A 21,257-nucleotide genomic window follows, 5' to 3' on the forward strand; every position below is an offset into this window, starting at 1 on the left:
CCTGTAGCATTCTACCATGGAAAAGGTGCATACTCGCAGGGTGACAGAGCCTGCAGCCAATAACAAATCCGACACGGTTGATTAAGGGAAGAAAAAAGGGAAGTAAACCCCTATGCGAAAGAAAGGAAGACTTTCTTGTCGCTCGTAGGCGGAAACGGCTGAAGGAAGCAGCAACCCCCTCAGTCAAAAACTTGTGCAATCACAGTCTGCAGAGTCGTTTCACAACTGTTATACTCAGTGAACTGCTGAAAGTGATTTGTGCATACTCAGATTTTATGCTGTGTACGTTATGAGACTGTGAAAGTTTCGAGAGATTCTTTGCTTTTATACTTCTTAAATTAAGTGAATAACACATGTTCTTCTCGAATTTTTTAGAAAAATACTTATTAGGACTACATCTGTCGAACTCCAATTCCTTGGACACTATGCTAAAGCGAAGTACTAAACACTGATGTAAACACATTATTATGTTATAATTTTATGAAAACATTTTATATATTCTGTTGTTATTATTAGTGAAATCGTGGGCTCTGCGATATGTCAAAAGTAAGTGCAGCGACATTGTATATTTGTGTGTGTGTGTGTGTGTGTGGGGAGGGAGGGACGAAGGGGTGCTTATCAATAGTGTATCCATGTTCTTGAAGAATCTGACATAGGTATTTCTATTCAGTGGATCAAAGGTCTTTTCGAAATCTGTAATGGCCATGTGAGTACCTTGCTTACAATCTCTGAGCTTTTATATTGAGATACGAAAATCGAGCCTTCGTCTATCTATCTGTCTACAGCTGACTATACTGAAGATGAACAAAGTGCTGATCTAATGTTGATATTGTAAAAGAGAGTCTGAAGTAATCTACAATTCCTCTACCCTCAAAATTATAAAAAATTGTCCTGTAATACGATGGGACCCAAAAGACACTTAGGCCCTAAGTCAGTTACAAGGCTATTAAGTGAAATTCGCTAGGCCAGATCTGTGAAAGACAAGAAGGGAACGAGCACATAGGGTGAGACCAGCAAATCGAAGTGACCACGGAGTAAAGAATGAGTAGGGGCTAAGTTTGAAACAGGAGCAGCTTTAAATACCTCGCCAGTACTTGGTAAGGGACGTGCTAGGAAGAAGACCAGTTGAACACCAAAAAAAAAGAGGAATACGCCCAAACTAAAGATGACCTTATAAGAAAAGAAGAGACATGAGATGCTGTGGTGAGGGAGGAAATGTGCCAATAGAGAAACAGATGGAGACAAATCGTTCGGTAACATTCTAACCGGCTTGTTGGAACGACTCCCTTATTATGATGATAACATTCCACTCAGCTTGCTGGAACGAGTCCTTTATGATGATGATGATGATAATGATGAACCACAATCTGGGTAACTCTTCACTAGCGAATAATCGTGATGAAAGGCTGCAGATCAGTTTCTAAAATACTTATTGAATAATCAAAGTACAAATACTTACCAGAAGAGTAGTAGTGCATCATCACGACTAATTCGTGAAAGTTGAGTGACGAATTAGGTTCAGTGATGAGCAGTGTCAACAGCCTTTCATCAGGATCGACGGAATAGCTACACTTTGCAACAGATTTAAAGGGTCACCTTTTCGAGACCCCACAATTGCTTCCCATTGCGAAGTATAAGTTTGAAATTTGGCTCAAAGGCGTGTATTACCTAATTCTGTACTAGTGGACAAGCGTGGCGCCCTACAGCCCTTCCATGTGTGGTATATTCTCACACATTTCGCTGTCAGAAAGAACGACAGTTCGCAGTGAAACACCCTTGGCGCTGAACAGGGTGGAGGGAACCTTTGCCTTTGTTCACACAAATGCTAATGTTACGCCCTCACGTGATCACACCTCACGGGGGAGGAAAATAGGAAGACTGAAAAACCAACTTCGTTGAATGGTTTTGAACCGTCCGTAGTGGTTCTAACCTGTACTCGAGAGCAAAAATTGTGGTCGCAGTGCATTCCAAAGGAGTGCAATCACGTCCAATGGGAATGTGGCCACACAGTGCCCTCAGAGAAGGGTTGAAACGTCCTAGGGTGTCAATAGTGTCAGAGGTTGTCAAGAACATCTTGTTGTTTATCGTACTGCAAACTGTTGTTTCCAAATGCGAAATGTGTGGGTATTAACGCCTCAGGGTAAGAAGTGGTTTCATTGACACCCTTTAGACCACCCTATCTGTCTTTTTCTTGTCGATTCTGACGGTCGACGTGTCTGAAAGGTTTTCCTCGCCCATCCGTAAGAAAAACGCGTGATTTCGAAGTTGTGTGTCACGGTTCTGACAACCACCGCAGAGACGTCAAAATAAGGAGTGAAATGTGGGTAAGAGGGGCTGTGACGATCTTCTCATCGCGTGACATGTCCACGATGGCGTTGGGAAGAACTGTGCTGAAATTTTGATGCCACTGTAACATGCTTAACCCAACTTACAGCTGACATGAGCTGCCGGGCGGGATGAGCCGGGCGGTCTGAGGCGCTGCAGTCATGGACTGTGCGGCTGGTGCCGGCGGAGGTTCGAGTCCTCCCTCGGGCATGGGTGTGTGTGTTTGTCCTTAGGATAATTTAGGTTAAGTAGTGTGTAAGCTTAGGGACTGATGACCTTAGCAGTGAAGTCCCATAAGATTTCACACACATTTGATTTTTGAGCTGACATGAACTTACTAACAGTGCGCTTTGTTTCGCATGTGCCGAGGCGTTACTGTCTGAAGCGGTACCTAACCCGAGTATTACGTCACAAGACGCCACGCGTTTGGACCAATACAGAATTAGGTTCTACGGCACCTTCGAGCCAAATTTCAGACTTATGCTTCGCAATGGGAGGCAATGAAGGGTCTCGAAAAAGTGATCTTTTAATTTTATTGCGCAGTGTTGTTGTCTAATGTTGATAATCGATATTACATAGTATCCTTTGGAATTTCTGAATTCAACAGCTGCTAGTAACGAATATCATTTCTACGACTCGTCCACGTTCCGGGTGATACGCACTTAGGAAGTATGTTCAGTCCAAGGGGTAGAGCCAATTGCAGATACGAAACGCCTGTACAAATCTGCACGCAAATGAAATGGCCTGCACTGAGTTTTATTGCCAAAGTCATGTGGAATTACCGTGCATTCCGGAGATAAAACTGCGTCGAATCGTCTTCTGCAGGCTCTTCCTTTACGCTCAGCATTAAAACACAATGAGCTCATTCGCGGAATAAGATTCTTGAAATCCTAGATTTATGCGGAAATCCCTCGTAAAACCGAAGAGCTCCGAAACCCACAATGCATTTCTTCCCCTTTTGCGAAACGTTTTATAAATCGCGCAAAAAAAGAAATCTTATCAAGATGGCTGTTTTAAAGGAACCCGTTCTTTATTTCCTTAATGGACAAAGTGAATTGGCGTCTAAAACTGGAGTGCTTCCGTCCTCATCTGCAACTCTGAGCTCTTGATTCTAATGCCACGTATTTTATGGCGAATGCTGTTGTCATCAACACGGCTCAAATTCTGCAGGAAGTCTTCGAATTCAGTTTTATTTTCCCAGTCTTGCAATCTTCAGGTCCAGTATTTCACTAAATGTCTAATTTCAGCTGACAAAGAAAATGTGCCAAAGAGAAATAAGTAGCGGGTTGACTTCTGGCCTATTGTATTTGCTTTGCTAAATGTGATACCAAGATATTTTTAATGGCAACAATAATACAGTTAATGATTTTTGTTTAAAATTCTCTATTTCTTCCACTTCTCTCTGCTGTAATAGCTGGTTCTGGTTGGATTTTTGGAATCTTGTTCTTTAAAAATCAGAGAATGCGCTGAATTCCAGCTAACAGGGCGCATGCGTATCTGAGGCTGATGAAACAGAAAAAGCAGCAGTCAGGAAAGTGCTGTTGCTCACTTAACGTTCTCCTACGGGTATTGTTTCACGGATACGCAGAGAGTGGCGACTGATCAAGAGAGAAGATGGCAACAAGAGAGGAGTTGACAAGGGATAAATAAAAAGTTGCGGCCACTGAAGTCGACACTCCGACTTTGTCGTGTCTCATTTCAGGCTTGTCTGGCGGGAAATGAAGGTTTCACATTTACTCCGAGTAGCCCCTTCCCCAAGTTCCCCCCACCCCATTCCCCGAACCCCAACCCCCACGAGAAGAAACAAGTCAGGGTCCGCGTCCTCCGTAATTACGACGGACGTTGACATTCGAGGCAGGCGTATCTCCTTCGACAAGATGACCAATTAGAATGCAATATTCAGAGAGTAACACACTTAGAGAACCAACCGTTAGCGTAATGTATTTTGTAGGCTGATAAGCAGAAAGTCTTTGGGATATCAGGGGACTTACCGTCCACTTCAAATGATGATAAAGCGACATTCTGTGTGACGTCAGAGCTTTCTCCCAAATGTGACCAAGAACAGATTTTAATGTGTCACGGTGGCTGTGTAATACTATGTGTCATATGGTCAAACGACCACACGTAAATACTAATTTTATGTATTTGGTTGTAGACATCATTCCGAACACTGGTTACATGCAGCTATCCACACAAATCTTTTAATCTGCTCATAACTGCTGTGCGCTACATCCATTTGAACCTGTTTATCGTTTTGAAGCCTTAATCTCACTTTACTATTTTTATCCCTCAGACTTTCTTCTGTTACTAAACTGAAGATTCGTTGATCCGTCAGATTGTGTCCTAGCAACCTATTCTAACTTTTAGGTAAGTCATACATAAAATCTTTTCTCTTCAATTCTGTTGAGTACCCCTTCATTATCTACTCGATGTAGGCATTTGATGTTCAGCATTCTTCTGTAACACTTCATTTCAAAATCTTCCATCCCTTTCTTGTCTACACTGTTTATCGTCCTCCTCTGAGTTCCATATATCGCTGTAGTGTATAAAATACTTTCAGAAATGATTTCTTAATATTGAAGTTTATTTGAATATAATTATTTTGGCATTAAGCTGAATATTTGTTAAACACTTAAATCAGCTATAAAACAGTTACGTCTCTATGAAGAGGATCCCTGCAAAGACTGTCGAAACATTAGTTAGTATTGCTTTTAGTGCATCCAGATGACGCAGCCTTAAGTAGAAAATGGTTTGTTCAAATTAATAGTGGACACGAAATCCTGTGCACTTTTAACTTGCGCATGGTTCGCACTGACGTGATACGCGATACACATTGAAATAAAGGAGACATGATACGACGGTTATCCATGCGACACTCATGTTCAAATGGGAGCGATATGATAAGGAACTAGATACAGCAGGCGGCAGCAGCCTTGCATATGGCACGTTGCTGCCATTCTTGCCGCGGACAACTCCCAGATGTGTCACAATTTATTCAAAAGAGGTATGTCTGTCTATCCATCGTTAAAAGCAATTTAGACGTATTAGCCAAATTTGGTAAACAACGTTGTATGACCTAAAATACACCAAGAGTAAACTAGCCAGCGACTACATTTTTACTTCCTATTTTTCAAATGGTTCAAATGTTTCTGAGCACTATGTGACTTAACTTCTGAGGTTATCAGTCCCCTAGGACTTAGAACTACTTAAACCTAACTAACCTAAAGACATCATACACATCCATGCCCGAGGCAGGATTCGAACCTGCGACCGTAGCGGTCGCCCGGTTCCAGACTGTAGCGCCTCGAACCGCTCGGTGACGGCGGCCGGCCCTATTTTTGAAAATATGCGCTGTGTTTAATTTCGAAGTATCACAATAATTGTGAGCAACAGCTTAAAGGAAGCCAGTTCATTATCAAGCTGTGATATCAGACCACAAGGCGGAAAAAATTCTATTTTTATTTAATAGTTTCCTCAAAATCGTATGAAAAATTTTACATAGCGGAGAACACACACAAATTACAAAACAGTGGTTTTTAATGTTTTACACGAAAAGTAAAGGATTTACTGATAAACTACAGAAGCGGAATAGCATTGTTTAATATATATAAAACAATTTTCTTCTATGTGTATTGCACGATGCAGTCGCAACCATCACACCTTGTTACTCCGGGAAACACAACGTACAGTCGTACCGGTGTCGCCCCAGGGTGGACGAGTTAAGTCGCCTCAACTACGCTTCTACGAGCTCCACCGTTGAGGGCTGCTTCTGCGTCATATCGTCAGTTCCATTGAGTACCGTATTACATATTGTATCACCTCAGTGAGAACTCTGGCTTACATCTATATTCGACGTCAACATATTTGTGTTTTTCAGGAAATCTTTTCTTGCCTTTGTCAACTTGTATTTGGTATTCTCATTACTTATGTCGTTGTCAGTTATTTGCAGCTCACATAATAAAACTCATTTGCCACAGTCGCGTTCCATTTCCTATTCTAATGCCTTCAGCATCAGCTGAATTTATTCTACTACTTTGCATTACACTTATTTCATTTTTACTGACGTTCATCAATTATAGCCACATTGCAAGATACTTCCTGTTCTCTTCAGTTGGCTTGCCAATTCCTTTTTGTCTCTGACAGAATTACGATATTACCACAACCCTCAAGAATATTTACTTTTTATCCCCGTACTTTAATTGCAGCTCCAAATGTCTCATTTGTTTCCTTTACTGCTAGCTCTAGGTTTGCACAGGATAACACGAGGAATAGACTGCAACCCTGTCTCCCTCCCTTTGTAAGTACCATCTCCCGTTCACGTCTACATCTACATTTACATCTACATCGATACTCCACAAGCCACCGTAAGGTGCGCGATGGAGGGTACCACGTACCACTACTTGTGGGCAACAGCCTAAAGGAAGCCAGTTCATTATCAAGCTGTGATATCAGACCACAAGGCGGAAAAAATTCATTCGCAGATATAGCGGGAAAAAAACGACTGTCTGTAATGCTTCCGTATGAGCCCTACTTTCCCGTATCTTATCTTCGTGGTACTTATGCGCAGTGTATGTTGGCGGCAGTGAAATCGTTCGGCAATTAGCTTCAAATGCCGATTGTCTAAATTTTCTCAATAGTGTTTCTCGGAAAGAACGTCACCTTTCCTTCAATGGATTCCCGTTTGAGTTCCCGAAGCATTTCCGTAACACGTGTTGTTGATTCAACCGATAACAAATCTAGCAGCCCGCCTCTGAATTGCTTCGATGTCTCCTTTCAACTCGACGTGGTACGGATCCCAAACACTCGAGCACTACTCAAGAATAGTGATGGCTCTCGATCTTACACTATAATCGAGTACATCAACGTGAGGTGGCAAATATGAGGTACCCAAGGAGGTGGAAACGTGGGTTCTACTATGCCAAGACTGCTTGGTAGCTACAGCAGGAAAACACAATTAATTAGCAGGAGTACAAAATAAGAAAGTATTTATTACTTAACTTTGCTGTAGTCCATGATCAGTTGGTTGACAGTTATAGAAGACGTGACTACACTGAGCGTCTGTAGAATGACATAATTTACAAGTCACAAATCTTGCAGTGACGAATTAATCTCTCGTAATCTTGAATGTCGAATCCGGTGAATTTGAAGAGTAGCTTGGAACGGAGCTACAAAGACTTGATGGCAGCAATGACTGAGCTGCAGACGATGACTAACATCGGCGCTGGCTGACCACTGAGCGCAACTACGAACTGTAGACTGGCACAACCGCACTACTCTCCTGCTGGACATGAAGTGGCCTAGAGCTGCCTCACGGCGAGCATAAGTACTGCGACTGGCTGTGTACTCTTTGGCTAACACAGCCGTTCTTCTGTTCCGTTTATCGAGAGAATCGCATCCGGCGGATCGATCTCTCAGGTGGCGGTGTGGTCGTGTGACTGGCGACATCACAAATAGGTCGCACCAGCATCCTATATGCGGTCTCCCTTACAAATGAACCACTCTTTCCTAAAATTCTCCCAACAAATCGAAGTCGACCATTTGCCTCCCCTACCATCTCATATCGCTTTCAAACGTTACACCCAGATATGTAAACAACTTGACTGTGTCAAGCAGGACACTAGTAGTACTGTATCCGAACATTACCGGTTTGATCTTCCTATTCCTCTGCATTAACTTACATTTTTTCACATTTAGGGCTAGCTGCCATTCATCACACCAACTGGTAATTTCCTCTAAGTCGTATCTTTCTACAGTCACTCAACTTGGACACTGTACCGTACGTCCCTCGACGTGCTGCATCACGTTTCAGTACAAGTTGTAGGTAACCTTTTACCTATCACTGATAACTTGACAGTTTGAAAATGTGTTTTGTGATCAACATTGCCGAAAGCCTTTTCTGAATGTAAACAGGTATTTGTTAGTTTGAGTGGCAGTAGTGTGACGGCGGCGTGTTTTGCGTGTTGCAGGAGGACGGCACGTTCACGACGCGGAACACGCTCATCTTCCAGGCGACGCTGTACGAGAACGAGCGCACGCTACACTGCGAGGCCAGCAACCCGGTGATGGCGCAGCGCGGGGACAAGCCCATGCGCAAGAGCGTCAAGCTGGAGGTTCTCTGTGAGTACTCAGCCTCTGCGAGGTCACGGACTACATTATTATCATATGTGAATCTCAGATTAATTTCATACTCAATATCTTCGTTACTGAGTGGCTAAAGCTGGCACGTGGCAGCCTACACCCTATTGAAGGCCACCTATCTAAGAAGAAGAATGGGTAGCTTTGAGGGATGAAGTAGTGAAGGCAGCAGAGGATCAAGTAGGTAAAAAGACGAGGGCTAGTAGAAATCCTTGGGTAACAGAAGAAATATTGAATTTAATTGATGAAAGGAGAAAATATAAAAAATGCAGTAAATGAAGCAGGCAAAAAGGAATACAAACGTCTCAAAAATGAGATCGACAGGAAGTGCAAAATGGCTAAGCAGGGATGGCTAGAGGACAAATGTAAGGATGTAGAGGCCTATCTCACTAGGGGTAAGATAGATACCGCCTACAGGAAAATTAAAGAGACCTTTGGAGATAAGAGAACGACTTGTATGAATATCAAGAGCTCAGATGGAAACCCAGTTCTAAGCAAAGAAGGGAAAGCAGAAAGGTGGAAGGAGTATATAGAGGGTCTGTACAAGGGCGATGTACTTGAGGACAATATTATGGAAATGGAAGAGGATGTAGATGAAGACGAAATGGGAGATATGATACTGCGTGAAGAGTTTGACAGAGCACTGAAAGACCTGAGTCGAAACAAGGCCCCCGGAATAGACAATATTCCATTGGAACTACTGACGGCCGTGGGAGAGCCAGTCCTGAGAAAACTCTACCATCTGGTGAGCAAGATGTATGAAACAGGCGAAATACCCTCAGACTTCAAGAAGAATATAATAATTCCAATCCCAAAGAAAGCAGGTGTTGACAGATGTGAAAATTACCGAACTATCAGCTTAATAAGTCACAGCTGCAAAATACTAACACGAATTCTTTACAGACGAATGGAAAAACTAGTAGAAGCCAACCTCGGGGAAGATCAGTTTGGATTCCGTAGAAACACTGGAACACGTGAGGCAATACTGACCTTACGACTTATCTTAGAAGAAAGATTAAGGAAAGGCAAACCTACGTTTCTAGCATTTGTAGACTTAGAGAAAGCTTTTGACAATGTTGACTGGAATACTCTCTTTCAAATTCTGAAGGTGGCAGGGGTAAAATACAGGGAGCGAAAGGCTATTTACAATTTGTACAGAAACCAGATGGCAGTTATAAGAGTCGAGGGACATGAAAGGGAAGCAGTGGTTGGGAAGGGAGTAAGACAGGGTTGTAGCCTCTCCCCGATGTTGCTCAATCTGTATATTGAGCAAGCAGTAAAGGAAACAAAAGAAAAATTCGGAGTAGGTATTAAAATTCATGGAGAAGAAATAAAAACTTTGAGGTTCGCTGATGACATTGTAATTCTGTCAGAGACAGCAAAGGACTTGGAAGAGCAGTTGAATGGAATGGACAGTGTCTTGAAAGGAGGATATAAGATGAACATCAACAAAAGCAAAACAAGGATAATGGAATGTAGTCTAATTAAGTCGGGTGATGCTGAGGGAATTAGATTAGGAAATGAGGCACTTAAAGTAGTAAAGGAGTTTTGCTATTTGGGGAGCAAAATAACTGATGATGGTCGAAGTAGAGAGGATATAAAATGTAGGCTGGCAATGGCAAGGAAAGCGTTTCTGAAGAAGAGAAATTTGTTAACATCCAGTATTGATTTAAGTGTCAGGAAGTCATTTCTGAAAGTATTCGTATGGAGTGTAGCCATGTATGGAAGTGAAACATGGACGATAAATAGTTTGGACAAGAAGAAAATAGAAGCTTTCGAAATGTGGTGCTACAGAAGAATGCTGAAGATTAGATGGGTAGATCACATAACTAATGAGGAAGTATTGAATAGGATTGGGGAGAAGAGAAGTTTGTGGCACAACTTGAACAGAAGAAGGGATCGGTTGGTAGGACATGTTCTGAGGCATCAAGGGATCACCAATTTAGTATTGGAGGGCAGCGTGGAGGGTAAAAATCGTAGAGGGAGACCAAGAGATGAATACACTAAGCAGATTCAGAAGGATGTAGGTTGCAGTAGGTACTGGGAGATGAAAAAGCTTGCACAGGATAGAGTAGCATGGAGAGCTGCATCAAACCAGTCTCAGGACTGAAGACCACAACAACAACAACTATCTAACATCTTCCAGGGACAACAAGAATTTGATTTTGAGTCTTTCTTTCTTTCTTTCGCTTACGCCATAGTCCAGCAGCGATCGCAAGGTCGGCGTGTTACAACGGATTTGGCAGTGTTAGTGTTAGGGGTGGCCAGATGCCCTTCCTGCCGCCACCCCATGCCCGCCAGGACGGAATCAGTGCACCCCAACTGTCTGCGTCTAGTGTAAATCGTGAAATAGTGCGGACGTGTTTTCAAATGTCTGCGACGCGTGTAACTGAGGCGGAACGTGGCGACCAGTCCAGTATTCACCTAGCGGGATGTGGAAAACCGCCTAAAAACCACATCCAGGCTGGCCGGCACACCGGCCCTCGTCGTTAATCCGCCGGGCGGATTCGATTCGGGGCCGGCGCGCCTACCCGAGTCCAGGAAGCCGCGCGTTAGCGCGCTTGGCTACCCTGGCGGGTAAGAATTTGATTTTGAGTATTTAATATAATTACTGATCGAACTTAAAAATTTGAAATAGTGGAGGTAAAAATCTCACATTGAACACCATAATTCAAGCAAGTTGGAAACTCTACATACCTCATTTGGCAGCATAACTCACGGCGCGCAAATCACCCAGATTATATTCACCCATTATTTGAGAATAAGACCATTTAGCGACTTCCAACATACTTGACGAATAATTGTAAATCTTTTCGAAATTTTTTCCTCGTTGACATCCCTCACAAAATAAGGAGAGGAAAAAATTTATCTCTCATTACATTTTAGCTGTTTATGCAGTAAAGCTTCCTCAGGCATAACGTTTCACTTCACTATTTCTCTGTTACTGACTCTATTCGCAACATATTTTATGCACAGTATCCACATATACCCCTGAACGTACATGCAAAATTATACCATTGCACGATAAATAGTTCAAGACACTGAAATGTGTGAAAAACTTGCTTTTCTTAAATTCAAATTACCCAGACTATACTCATTCAGTGTTTGATAATCAGAGCATCTACGACTTCCAACAAACTTTAACCATAAGTTCAAATCTTTTCAAACTTTTTATCCCTTACAGTCGTACAAAGTATTGAAAGGAAAACAGATGATCGGTTACTAAATGTTCGTTACTCATGTGATAACAATTCAGGTTTAAGCACGACGTTTCAAATTCTTATTGCTTTATTATTAACTTCTATTAAAGGGAAAATTAAATGCAGTTGTATTTTGTAACGTACCCATTTGTAAATCACAAAATTGGTACCGTAGTAGTTGCACGAAGTTATATTATTATACTGCAATTTAATAACCTTGTTTTTAGGAACTACTTTGCTATCATCAAATCTAAAATAAATGGCTTGGCACTTGCACTATTTGCCGAAAAGGTCTTAGGAGAACATATGAAGGGTGTAAGTTTTGTATAAACATTATTTATAAGTGAAAATAATGAATACTCTTTTTTCAAAAACTTTCTCCTCGTGTAATGCGCTTTAAATATCGTATTCAACTGTAAAACACTACTTTTGATACGCCCTGTGTTGTACTTCAACAGCGTCGTGAAACAAAACTTCAATCTTTATGAATTGCTGAATGTGAAAGAATGGAAATGAATCTAATTAAATCCCAAGAGAAACTAATTATGTACTCAATGGAAACTATTTTTAACTGAAACTTAATTCTGAAGTACATTATGAAAGTTGGGTGACATGAAATGCTGTGTCTGACTTGAAATATCCACAAAAATAAGAAACTGCTCTACTCGGAAGGAAATAACTATTTGAGAGTGCCTACACTGTTCACAGGAAACTAACCTGCCTACTTAGCACAACACCTGAAAATTCCCACGACATACTGTTTGCTCACAAGAATGCAACGTGAGATATGCCCAGAAATAAAAGTAACTTACCTCAAACTCAGCATGCTTTTTTGTGTCTGGTGCACTGTGTTGTCGAAATCAAACTGAAATCAGCAAATGCAGCAGTTAAAGAAACATAGTGTACTTGCTAGTAAGTTTTCCTTTCTTTGTCAGAAACAATCTGTGGCTTCGTGTGACGTTAGGTGCAATCCACATAAGAACAAATATTCAAAACTTTACTAAGAGTAATGAAGGCGAATTTCAATTTAAAGAAAATTGTTCTTGAAAAATCAAATTCTAATAGTTGTCAAAAGAGACTGGACAGCATAAGAAGGTTCTAACAACTACGAAATTCTCTCATACAAAAATTACAGATATTTCAGCCAATTGATTGATTTATGACGTGATGAAAACAAAGAGATCAGATTAACACTACTCACATCTGAGTGACGAGATTTCCTACAATAAATGGTTCAAACAAACAAACATTCTATTCTTGTGCATGCATTGGATACCTTGAAATATTCCTCCAAAAAATCTTCTCCATCAATAGAATCAATAACATATCATGATGAAGTAGTGAAGGCAGCAGAGGAACAAGTAGGTAAAAAGACGAGGGCTAGTAGAAATCCTTGGGTAACAGAAGAAATATTGAATTTAATTGATGAAAGGAGAAAATATAAAAATGCAGTAAGTGAAGCAGGCAAAAAGGAATACAAACGTCTCAAGAATGAGATCGACAGGAAGTGTAAAATGGCTAAGCAGGGATGGCTAGAGGACAAATGCAAGGATGTAGAGGCCTATCTCACTAGGGGTAAGATAGATACCGCCTACAGGAAAATTAAAGAGACCTTTGGAGATAAGAGAACCACTTGTATGAATATCAAGAGCTCAGATGGAAACCCAGTTCTAAGCAAAGAAGGGAAAGCAGAAAGGTGGAAGGAGTATATAGAGGGTCTATACAAGGGCGATGTACTTGAGGACAATATTATGGAAATGGAAGAGGATGTAGATGAAGATGAAATGGGAGATATGATACTGCGTGAAGAGTTTGACAGAGCACTGAAAGACCTGAGTCGAAACAAGGCCCCCGGAGTAGACAATATTCCATTGGAACTACTGACGGCAGTGGGAGAGCCAGTCCTGACAAAACTCTACCATCTGGTGAGCAAGATGTATGAAACAGGCGAAATACCCTCAGACTTCAAGAAGAATATAATAATTCCAATCCCAAAGAAAGCAGGTGTTGACAGATGTGAAAATTACCGAACTATCAGCTTAATAAGTCGCAGCTGCAAAATACTAACACGAATTCTTTACAGACGAATGGAAAAACTAGTAGAAGCCAACCTCGGGGAAGATCAGTTTGGATTCCGTAGAAACACTGGAACACGTGAGGCAATACTGACCTTACGACTTATCTTAGAAGAAAGATTAAGGAAAGGCAAACCTACGTTTCTAGCATTTGTAGACTTAGAGAAAGCTTTTGACAATGTTGACTGGAATACTCTCTTTCAAATTCTAAAGGTGGCAGGGGTAAAATACAGGGAGCGAAAGGCTATTTACAATTTGTACAGAAACCAGATGGCAGTTATAAGAGTCGAGGGACATGAAAGGGAAGCAGTGGTTGGGAAAGGAGTGAGACAGGGTTGTAGCCTCTCCCCGATGTTGTACAATGTGTATATTGAGCAAGCAGTAAAGGAAACAAAAGAAAAATTCGGAGTAGGTATTAAAATTCATGGAGAAGAAATAAAAACTTTGAGGTTCGCTGATGACATTGTAATTCTGTCAGAGACAGCAAAGGACTTGGAAGAGCAGTTGAATGGAATGGACAGTGTCTTGAAAGGAGGATATAAGATGAACATCAACAAAAGCAAAACAAGGATAATGGAATGTAGTCTAATTAAGTCGGGTGATGCTGAGGGAATTAGATTAGGAAATGAGGCACTTAAAGTAGTAAAGGAGTTTTGCTATTTGGGGAGCAAAATAACTGATGATGGTCGAAGTAGAGAGGATATAAAATGTAGGCTGGCAGTGGCAAGGAAAGCGTTTCTGAAGAAGAGAAATTTGTTAACATCCAGTATTGATTTAAGTGTCAGGAAGTCATTTCTGAAAGTATTCGTATGGAGTGTAGCCATGTATGGAAGTGAAACATGGACGATAAATAGTTTGGACAAGAAGAAAATAGAAGCTTTCGAAATGTGGTGCTACAGAAGAATGCTGAAGATTAGATGGGTAGATCACATAACTAATGAGGAAGTATTGAATAGGATTGGGGAGAAGAGAAGTTTGTGGCACAACTTGAACAGAAGAAGGGATCGGTTGGTAGGACATGTTCTGAGGCATCAAGGGATCACCAATTTAGTATTGGAGGGCAGCGTGGAGGGTAAAAATCGTAGAGGGAGACCAAGAGATGAATACACTAAGCAGATTCAGAAGGATGTAGGTTGCAGTAGGTACTGGGAGATGAAAAAGCTTGCACAGGATAGAGTAGCATGGAGAGCTGCATCAAACAGTCTCAGGACTGAAGACCACAACACAACAACATCATTATAAACAAGTTTTCATCTCCATAATAAAGTATTTCAGGTAATTTCCCCCAGAATCACAAATATCAGAGCCCCTTCCCTAAAAACAACTGCTCGCTACTATGCCTCAGATAAGAATGCCCCAGCATTGCACAACTGACAGGCGTGCAAGCGAACCACAGATAAAGTTAAACACAGAGTGAAGAATCTTGTCCACTACTCGTACTGCGCGCTCACTCATTTTTGTCCCACTACAGTAAGGGTGAGTTATTTGCAATGGCAGAAAACATATTAAAACCTGACAATGCTTTACCATGTTTTTTATTTTGAATTTTACAGTAGTCTGTGGGTGAATAATTCAAAATAAAACCAACATAATTAGAATTCTGCGTGTTCAACCACAAAGGTCTTGCAAGATTAACGTCAAATGTTTAACACGTTAACTCAATTATAAAACAATCTCACGTTTGAATATATTTCATGCGTGAGAGCTCGATTCTTTTAAGACCGATTTCCTCTATGCCCCTAAATAAGCGAAAAATAAGAGACATGCCACAGAATCCCTTAAGTAATTAGATTTCAGACGTCATTCAGTGTACGGAAAATAATGCTTTGTTAGGATGGCGGACGGAAGATATCACGAACTCGCTTTGTGAGCCGTCCTTCCACACACGCAAGGATTCAACGCTAACGACATCTTTCGGCAGGATGGACCACTAGCAAGGAGTAACCTGATAATGCTTTGAAGTTTCTGTGAAGCCATTACTGACCCAGGGACAAACTTCTCTAGCAACCGATGTCAGTAATAGCTTCCCACAGTGGCGTTTCGTTGGGACGCGACCCGAGCGTATTTAACTGGGCAGAACAGCCTCACATGTCCAACGAGCTGCAAAAGTCGCCTGCCGCCCAGCTGCAGCAACTCCCCAACGTGTGCGTCGTTTCTGCCAGCTCGAGTTTAGTTAAGTTTATCAGTCGTTCTCGTTTCAGTGCGAACTCCCTATCTTTTAATTGTCGCTTAGATCCTACTCTTGCTTTCTGGCACCGTGGTAGTATGCTACGTAAGAGATTTTTTTCGGTGTCTAACAACCCTGCCACAACAAAGGTCAAAATTTAATAATGATTGTGGTGTTGCTCACGCTGCTAAATACTGCATTTTCGGGTAACAAAAAAATTATTAGAGCACAGTTAATAAAGTCATTTCATGTAATAACGAATAAACTAGGCACTCATCTTTTCGTGTTTCCCACGCTGGTCTCGTTGTAAAATCATGGCTCAATCGTCGAAAATCTAGGTGGTGATGATTCCAAGCTCGGATGCAAAGAGGCCTAGGTTTTATTCTGCGATATTCAAAAGTTTTGTAGATGCGCTTCACAAACCATTTTTGAAGATTACACTTTTGCAGGACAATGGTGATGTAAAAAAAAATAATCAGCACTCCGAATTTAAGTTACACTTCTTTTTTATTACTTTTGCTGCAATATCACGTAACACACAAAACATCACTTCACGATACAAAACATACTTGAAAACATCTTCCTCACTGTTAAAGTTCACATTTTATAAGCGGACTACAATACGCGTCTTTCCAACATAACGTTCAAGACTTGACCTTCTCAGTCTCTAACTCTCTAACTAATAACCGCTTACGCGCCCAAAAATCAAGAGTTACAAGTACGTCAAAGATCATAGTGACAAAAGAAAGAGAATATACATAAGAATAATATCATTGCAATATAAACATATCGATGTATCAAAGTACCTCTACATTAATGAAATCAAATCTGAATGTTGTCTCAGAAATATGTCAACTACTTTACAGCAACACAGAAGAATATTGCTTGTATCGAGAGATTGAGTTGAACTGCCGTAATGGTTACGTAATTCAAGTTCCATTACAAGTGTCAATAGTCAAGGTCGCTAATGCTCGCCTGTGCAGTGGCAGTAGACTGGGAGACAGCCCTCTGTTGAATTCGAACAGAAGAATATGGCGGGCAAAATGACAGTATTCGAATGCAAAGCCTGTGTGCTAACCATAGCGCCACCTCGTTTGGTTGGTGGTACCCGGGTGTAATCCTGTTGCTGGAAGAAATTTTTGCCACCGTTATTTAACCAGCAAGGGGAGAAGAGATAGTACCAAAAAGCCATTGATAAAGGACCTAGCCATTTTCCCGCCAGGTGGTCAACGGAGTGTTTGCATGACCGTCACGTTCCAGAATATGCCTTTAGCTTTACATAAGATAATTGTACTTATTAAGTCTTGATATTCCACAACTATTTGTTATGAAGACTATTGACAATGTAACGTGATGACATTCTTTAGAAAGAAACAGGTTTTAACATAATAAATATGTATCAGTACGGTAGTGATCTGTCCTTCGGATTTGGACGTTAAGCTAGGCTATCTCCTTGGTACTATTCGAGAGGAGTACGCCTTGTGCCAGCACCAGGATAACCCCCTCCACTCTCTCTTCATGAAACTACACAAACGTGACACATCATTATGCACACATCCCTCACGTACACTCAACAAATTCACTTAAGACACAACCCTCAACCACCGCGTGGGAAGAGGCCGTTATAGACGAAACGAGGAAACCCTTTCCGACCCGGCGACTGAACTGCTCCATCGGAATCTTCAAGCGAAAAATAAATACCACGTTATTCTGTCCCTGTGTGGACTTGATACTGTAAATTTTTCTTCATTTGTATTCTAACCAGATACCTAACCTTATAATATGGAACTTTGCTAAAGTCTTTGGCTTAGTCACGAACCACGTTGTTTCCTAGACAAGATAGTCCTGTTTTCGCAGAAGAATCTGTTTGTTACTGATGCTAGCGGTGCATGCGTCCTTAGCTCCGCTGTGGCATCGTATCTGAAAGGCAGTAAGTCCTCCATATCTTTCCGGTCCAAGTCTCCATGTATTACATACGTATAGGAAAATATTTCATACAAAAGTAATTATATTTTTATTCGTATGAAAAGCACCAATACAAAGAAACGCGTAAAACAAATAAAGTGAAAATTCCCGGTTATTAGTGTATGGAAATACGCTCAGTTCGACTGCCAAACCCACCTTTTACATCGCGCCATGCCACTTTCGTTGTGGGGGGACTTCCCTGCAGCGTTTACATGTTATAAATACAAGTACCCTAAGCATGAACCAGCTTTTAACAAACATACTTCTTTCATAAAGATATTCATATTATAATAATTTAAAGTTTCAACATGTTCTTTTATATGTATATTACAAATCTCTAATTTTCATGCCATACTTCAGGAAGTTCAAACAACACAGAATGCATACTTCATAAGTATCAGATACACAGTTACTTAAAATAAACCTACTCCTAATCGATATAAATGTTACTAGTCCTTAAGCTTTACCATGTGTGCTAGTCTAAGTTAAAGGAAGTGTTCCCATATTTTAGTTCTTATATCACTCCCTTTCCCACTCCTACGCACTTTGCATGCAACCACATTTCATATTCATTTCATGTATATGATCATTTTTCCTTTCTATCTCCCTCGCAGAACTATTTTACGAATCAGTTTCTGTGGTGGCTTCGCCACAGAGTCGTCATTTTCACAGGTGGAACTGTAGTTCTAGGTGTATTGTCCTTTGCTTAGGTTAGCCTTTTATTCTGTATGGGCTGCTAGTCAGCTCACGGGCTCCACAATTATACCCAGATCAGAATAACAAAGTTACTGACGTCTGGATATTTACAAGACTGCAACCGTAGCAGCAGCCAATCAGAGAACGCGTTTGGCCGCACCTCCTGTTCCGTTCATCGTTGTCAAATTTCTCTGCTACAGCAGGTAGTGGCTACTGTAGCCAGTTGCAGACGATCCTTGCGGCCGGTAACGTAAACAGTTGTGGTCTGTCTCTTCGTGCGCTTTATTTCTCTGTGCGATGAGTTTATTTTGCTCTACAGAACGTCTGAAGCTTGCAGGGGAAGTGGCCAGACACGTCAGTTTGTGTGCTCGGTGCGGAAATATTTCGAGAAGGAGAGAGACAATGGTGCAACTCTGCTGCCTGTAACGAAAGCATCGGACGCTTTGAAGAGTCATTAAATCGAAGGTAGTCGAAAGAACTGGCTTTGAAGAATCATGAAATATTGTCGTTATTATTTGTAAGGTGAAATACTATCCAGAAGAGGAGGAGCCTGATTCATCTGATGTGAGGACACCCAGTAAAAAGAAAGGTCAGAATCATAAGTAACAAACTTGGACTATTCTCAACAAGATGCTGTTCGTCGCCATATATATGGAAATTACGAGAGAAAATAACATCCAACTATAAGAAAGCTGTGCGTAACTTTTCGCGAGGCTGAGTTATTCAGCGTCAGCAAAGACGACTTTCTTAACGGTTGTCAGAGCCCTCGGTTTTAGGTACAAAAAATTAACGGCCGGGAAATTATGATGGAGAGAGGTGACATCGCAGTGGGGCGTTATCGATTTTTAAGACATGTCGTTAAAGTGTCATTTGAAGACATTTTGTGGTTGATGAAACATGGATACATGCCGGTCATTTCGTCAAGAAAGACTGGACGAATGACAGCATATGTAGAAGTTCCGCTGGACCCATGGGAGAGGGCGCAAGAAATATTATCTTGCGTGCTAGAATGGAACTGCACCTGGTTTCGTACCTGCCTCCACGTGTACAAATCGAGGAAAACAAGCGCCTACCACCAGTAGATGAATGACGACAGTTTTCTGAAGTGGTCCAAGGGGCAGCTATTGGAAAAATTAAATCGCTCGTGTGTTATTGTAATGGATAATGCCCCATACCATGGCAACGAAAAAAGCCGACATTGTTGAATGGTTGAAATGACAATGTTAAAATTCAGGACGGTTTATATAAGGTGGAGCTTATGGAAGTAGCATGTATGTTGTGGACTAGATAGGTAAAGAACATGACCACAGGATTCTTAGGCTTCCGCCATACCACTGCCACTTCAACGCGAGATTAAACATGTGCCAAAAAGTAACAAAAGCTTTCCAGAGACTGTTAGAAGAAGCAGTGACACAAATAACGCCAGAGAAGTGGAATAATGCTGTACGCCACACAGAAACGGTTGTAAAGGAAGCGTGGAAAAGCGAAATTAGTGTAGAAAGTAATATTGAAAATGTTGTGGCTTGGCAAGACAGCCAAGCCACTATGAGACAGCCGAAAGGCACGCGTTTAAGCTCACGCAGGCTGGCGCGAGGTCTGGAACAGTTAAAGGAGTTGAGTCTAGTAAAAAAAGTACGTAGCTTCTGGAATACTTAATCCATAATTGGTGAACATCGGTCTGACGGTACATGCATCACAAGATAAATAGCAAATGATAATGGCGCCTTGCTAGGTCGTAGCAAATGACGTAGCTGAAGGCTATGCTAAATATCGTCTCGGCAAAAGAGAGCGTAATTTGGCAGTGAACCATCGCTAGCAAAGTCGGCTGTACAACTGGGGCGAGTGCTAGGACGTCTCTCTAGACCTGCCGTGTGGCGGCGCTCGGTCTGCAATCACTGATAGTGGCGACACGCGGGTCCGACGTATACCAACGGACCGCGGCCGATTTAAAGGCTACCATCTAGCAAGTGTGGTGTCTCGCGGTGACACCACAGAAAACATTCTTATACCCTTGGGCTCTTCCAGTGACTGATCCATGGACCAGAACTTAGATAACGATTGCGTGTGGGAAGAAAGTGATTATGAACTAAGTGGCATCTACCTTTTGCCGTCATTCGTCTTTGTTTTCGTGCTTGTGTCGTATTTTTGACTGAATGGTGCACCCGACATTTGCACAATACATCTCTTCTCCTTATTAAGGAATAGTCCTCGACACAAATATGACACTACATGCACACTACAGTAACTGATAAGTACTCAAACAGTTTTAATTATTTTAATGTGGTTCGTTAATGTATTAACATGAACGATACAGACAAATGAACGTGACTCATTCTGCTTATTGTAAAATACAGTGTCCTTCCTGTTGCCTTTATTGAGGTATACAAATAATAGGAACGCGGTATCATTTTATACACGGGAGTGCGTTTGTTAAGCAGCAAGGATGTTACGATCCTGTAACGCGAACTCAATATCGCACTTTAAAATGCGGCGTGAGAGGGCAGTACAGTAAGGAAAAGCACAGCTGTTGATGCTACGGCCATTCTGCACGCGCACGAACCGACAACAGCCACCTTCCACGTTCGACTGTGTTTCGCTGTCAATCACTTTGTTATTCTGGTTTGAGAATAGGCCTTGTTGGTTTTGTTTGTAGCTTCCACCATTTCGCTCGGATTAGGATGGTCACCTGCAGCC

General features: G+C 41.5%; 1 protein-coding gene across 1 annotated transcript in view; it reads left to right on the plus strand.

Moving 5' to 3' along the window:
• LOC124798758 (hemicentin-1) overlaps positions 1–21,257 on the plus strand; it is a 1,218,631-nt gene that overhangs the window by 827,164 nt on the left and 370,210 nt on the right. The window contains exon 9 of the mRNA XM_047262286.1: positions 8,292–8,442. Within this exon, the coding sequence (XP_047118242.1) occupies positions 8,292–8,442 (151 nt within the window). The remainder of the gene's footprint in view (positions 1–8,291; positions 8,443–21,257) is intronic.

This window comes from Schistocerca piceifrons, chromosome 5 (assembly GCF_021461385.2).
Source record: "Schistocerca piceifrons isolate TAMUIC-IGC-003096 chromosome 5, iqSchPice1.1, whole genome shotgun sequence".
NCBI classification, from domain to species: domain Eukaryota; kingdom Metazoa; phylum Arthropoda; class Insecta; order Orthoptera; family Acrididae; genus Schistocerca; species Schistocerca piceifrons.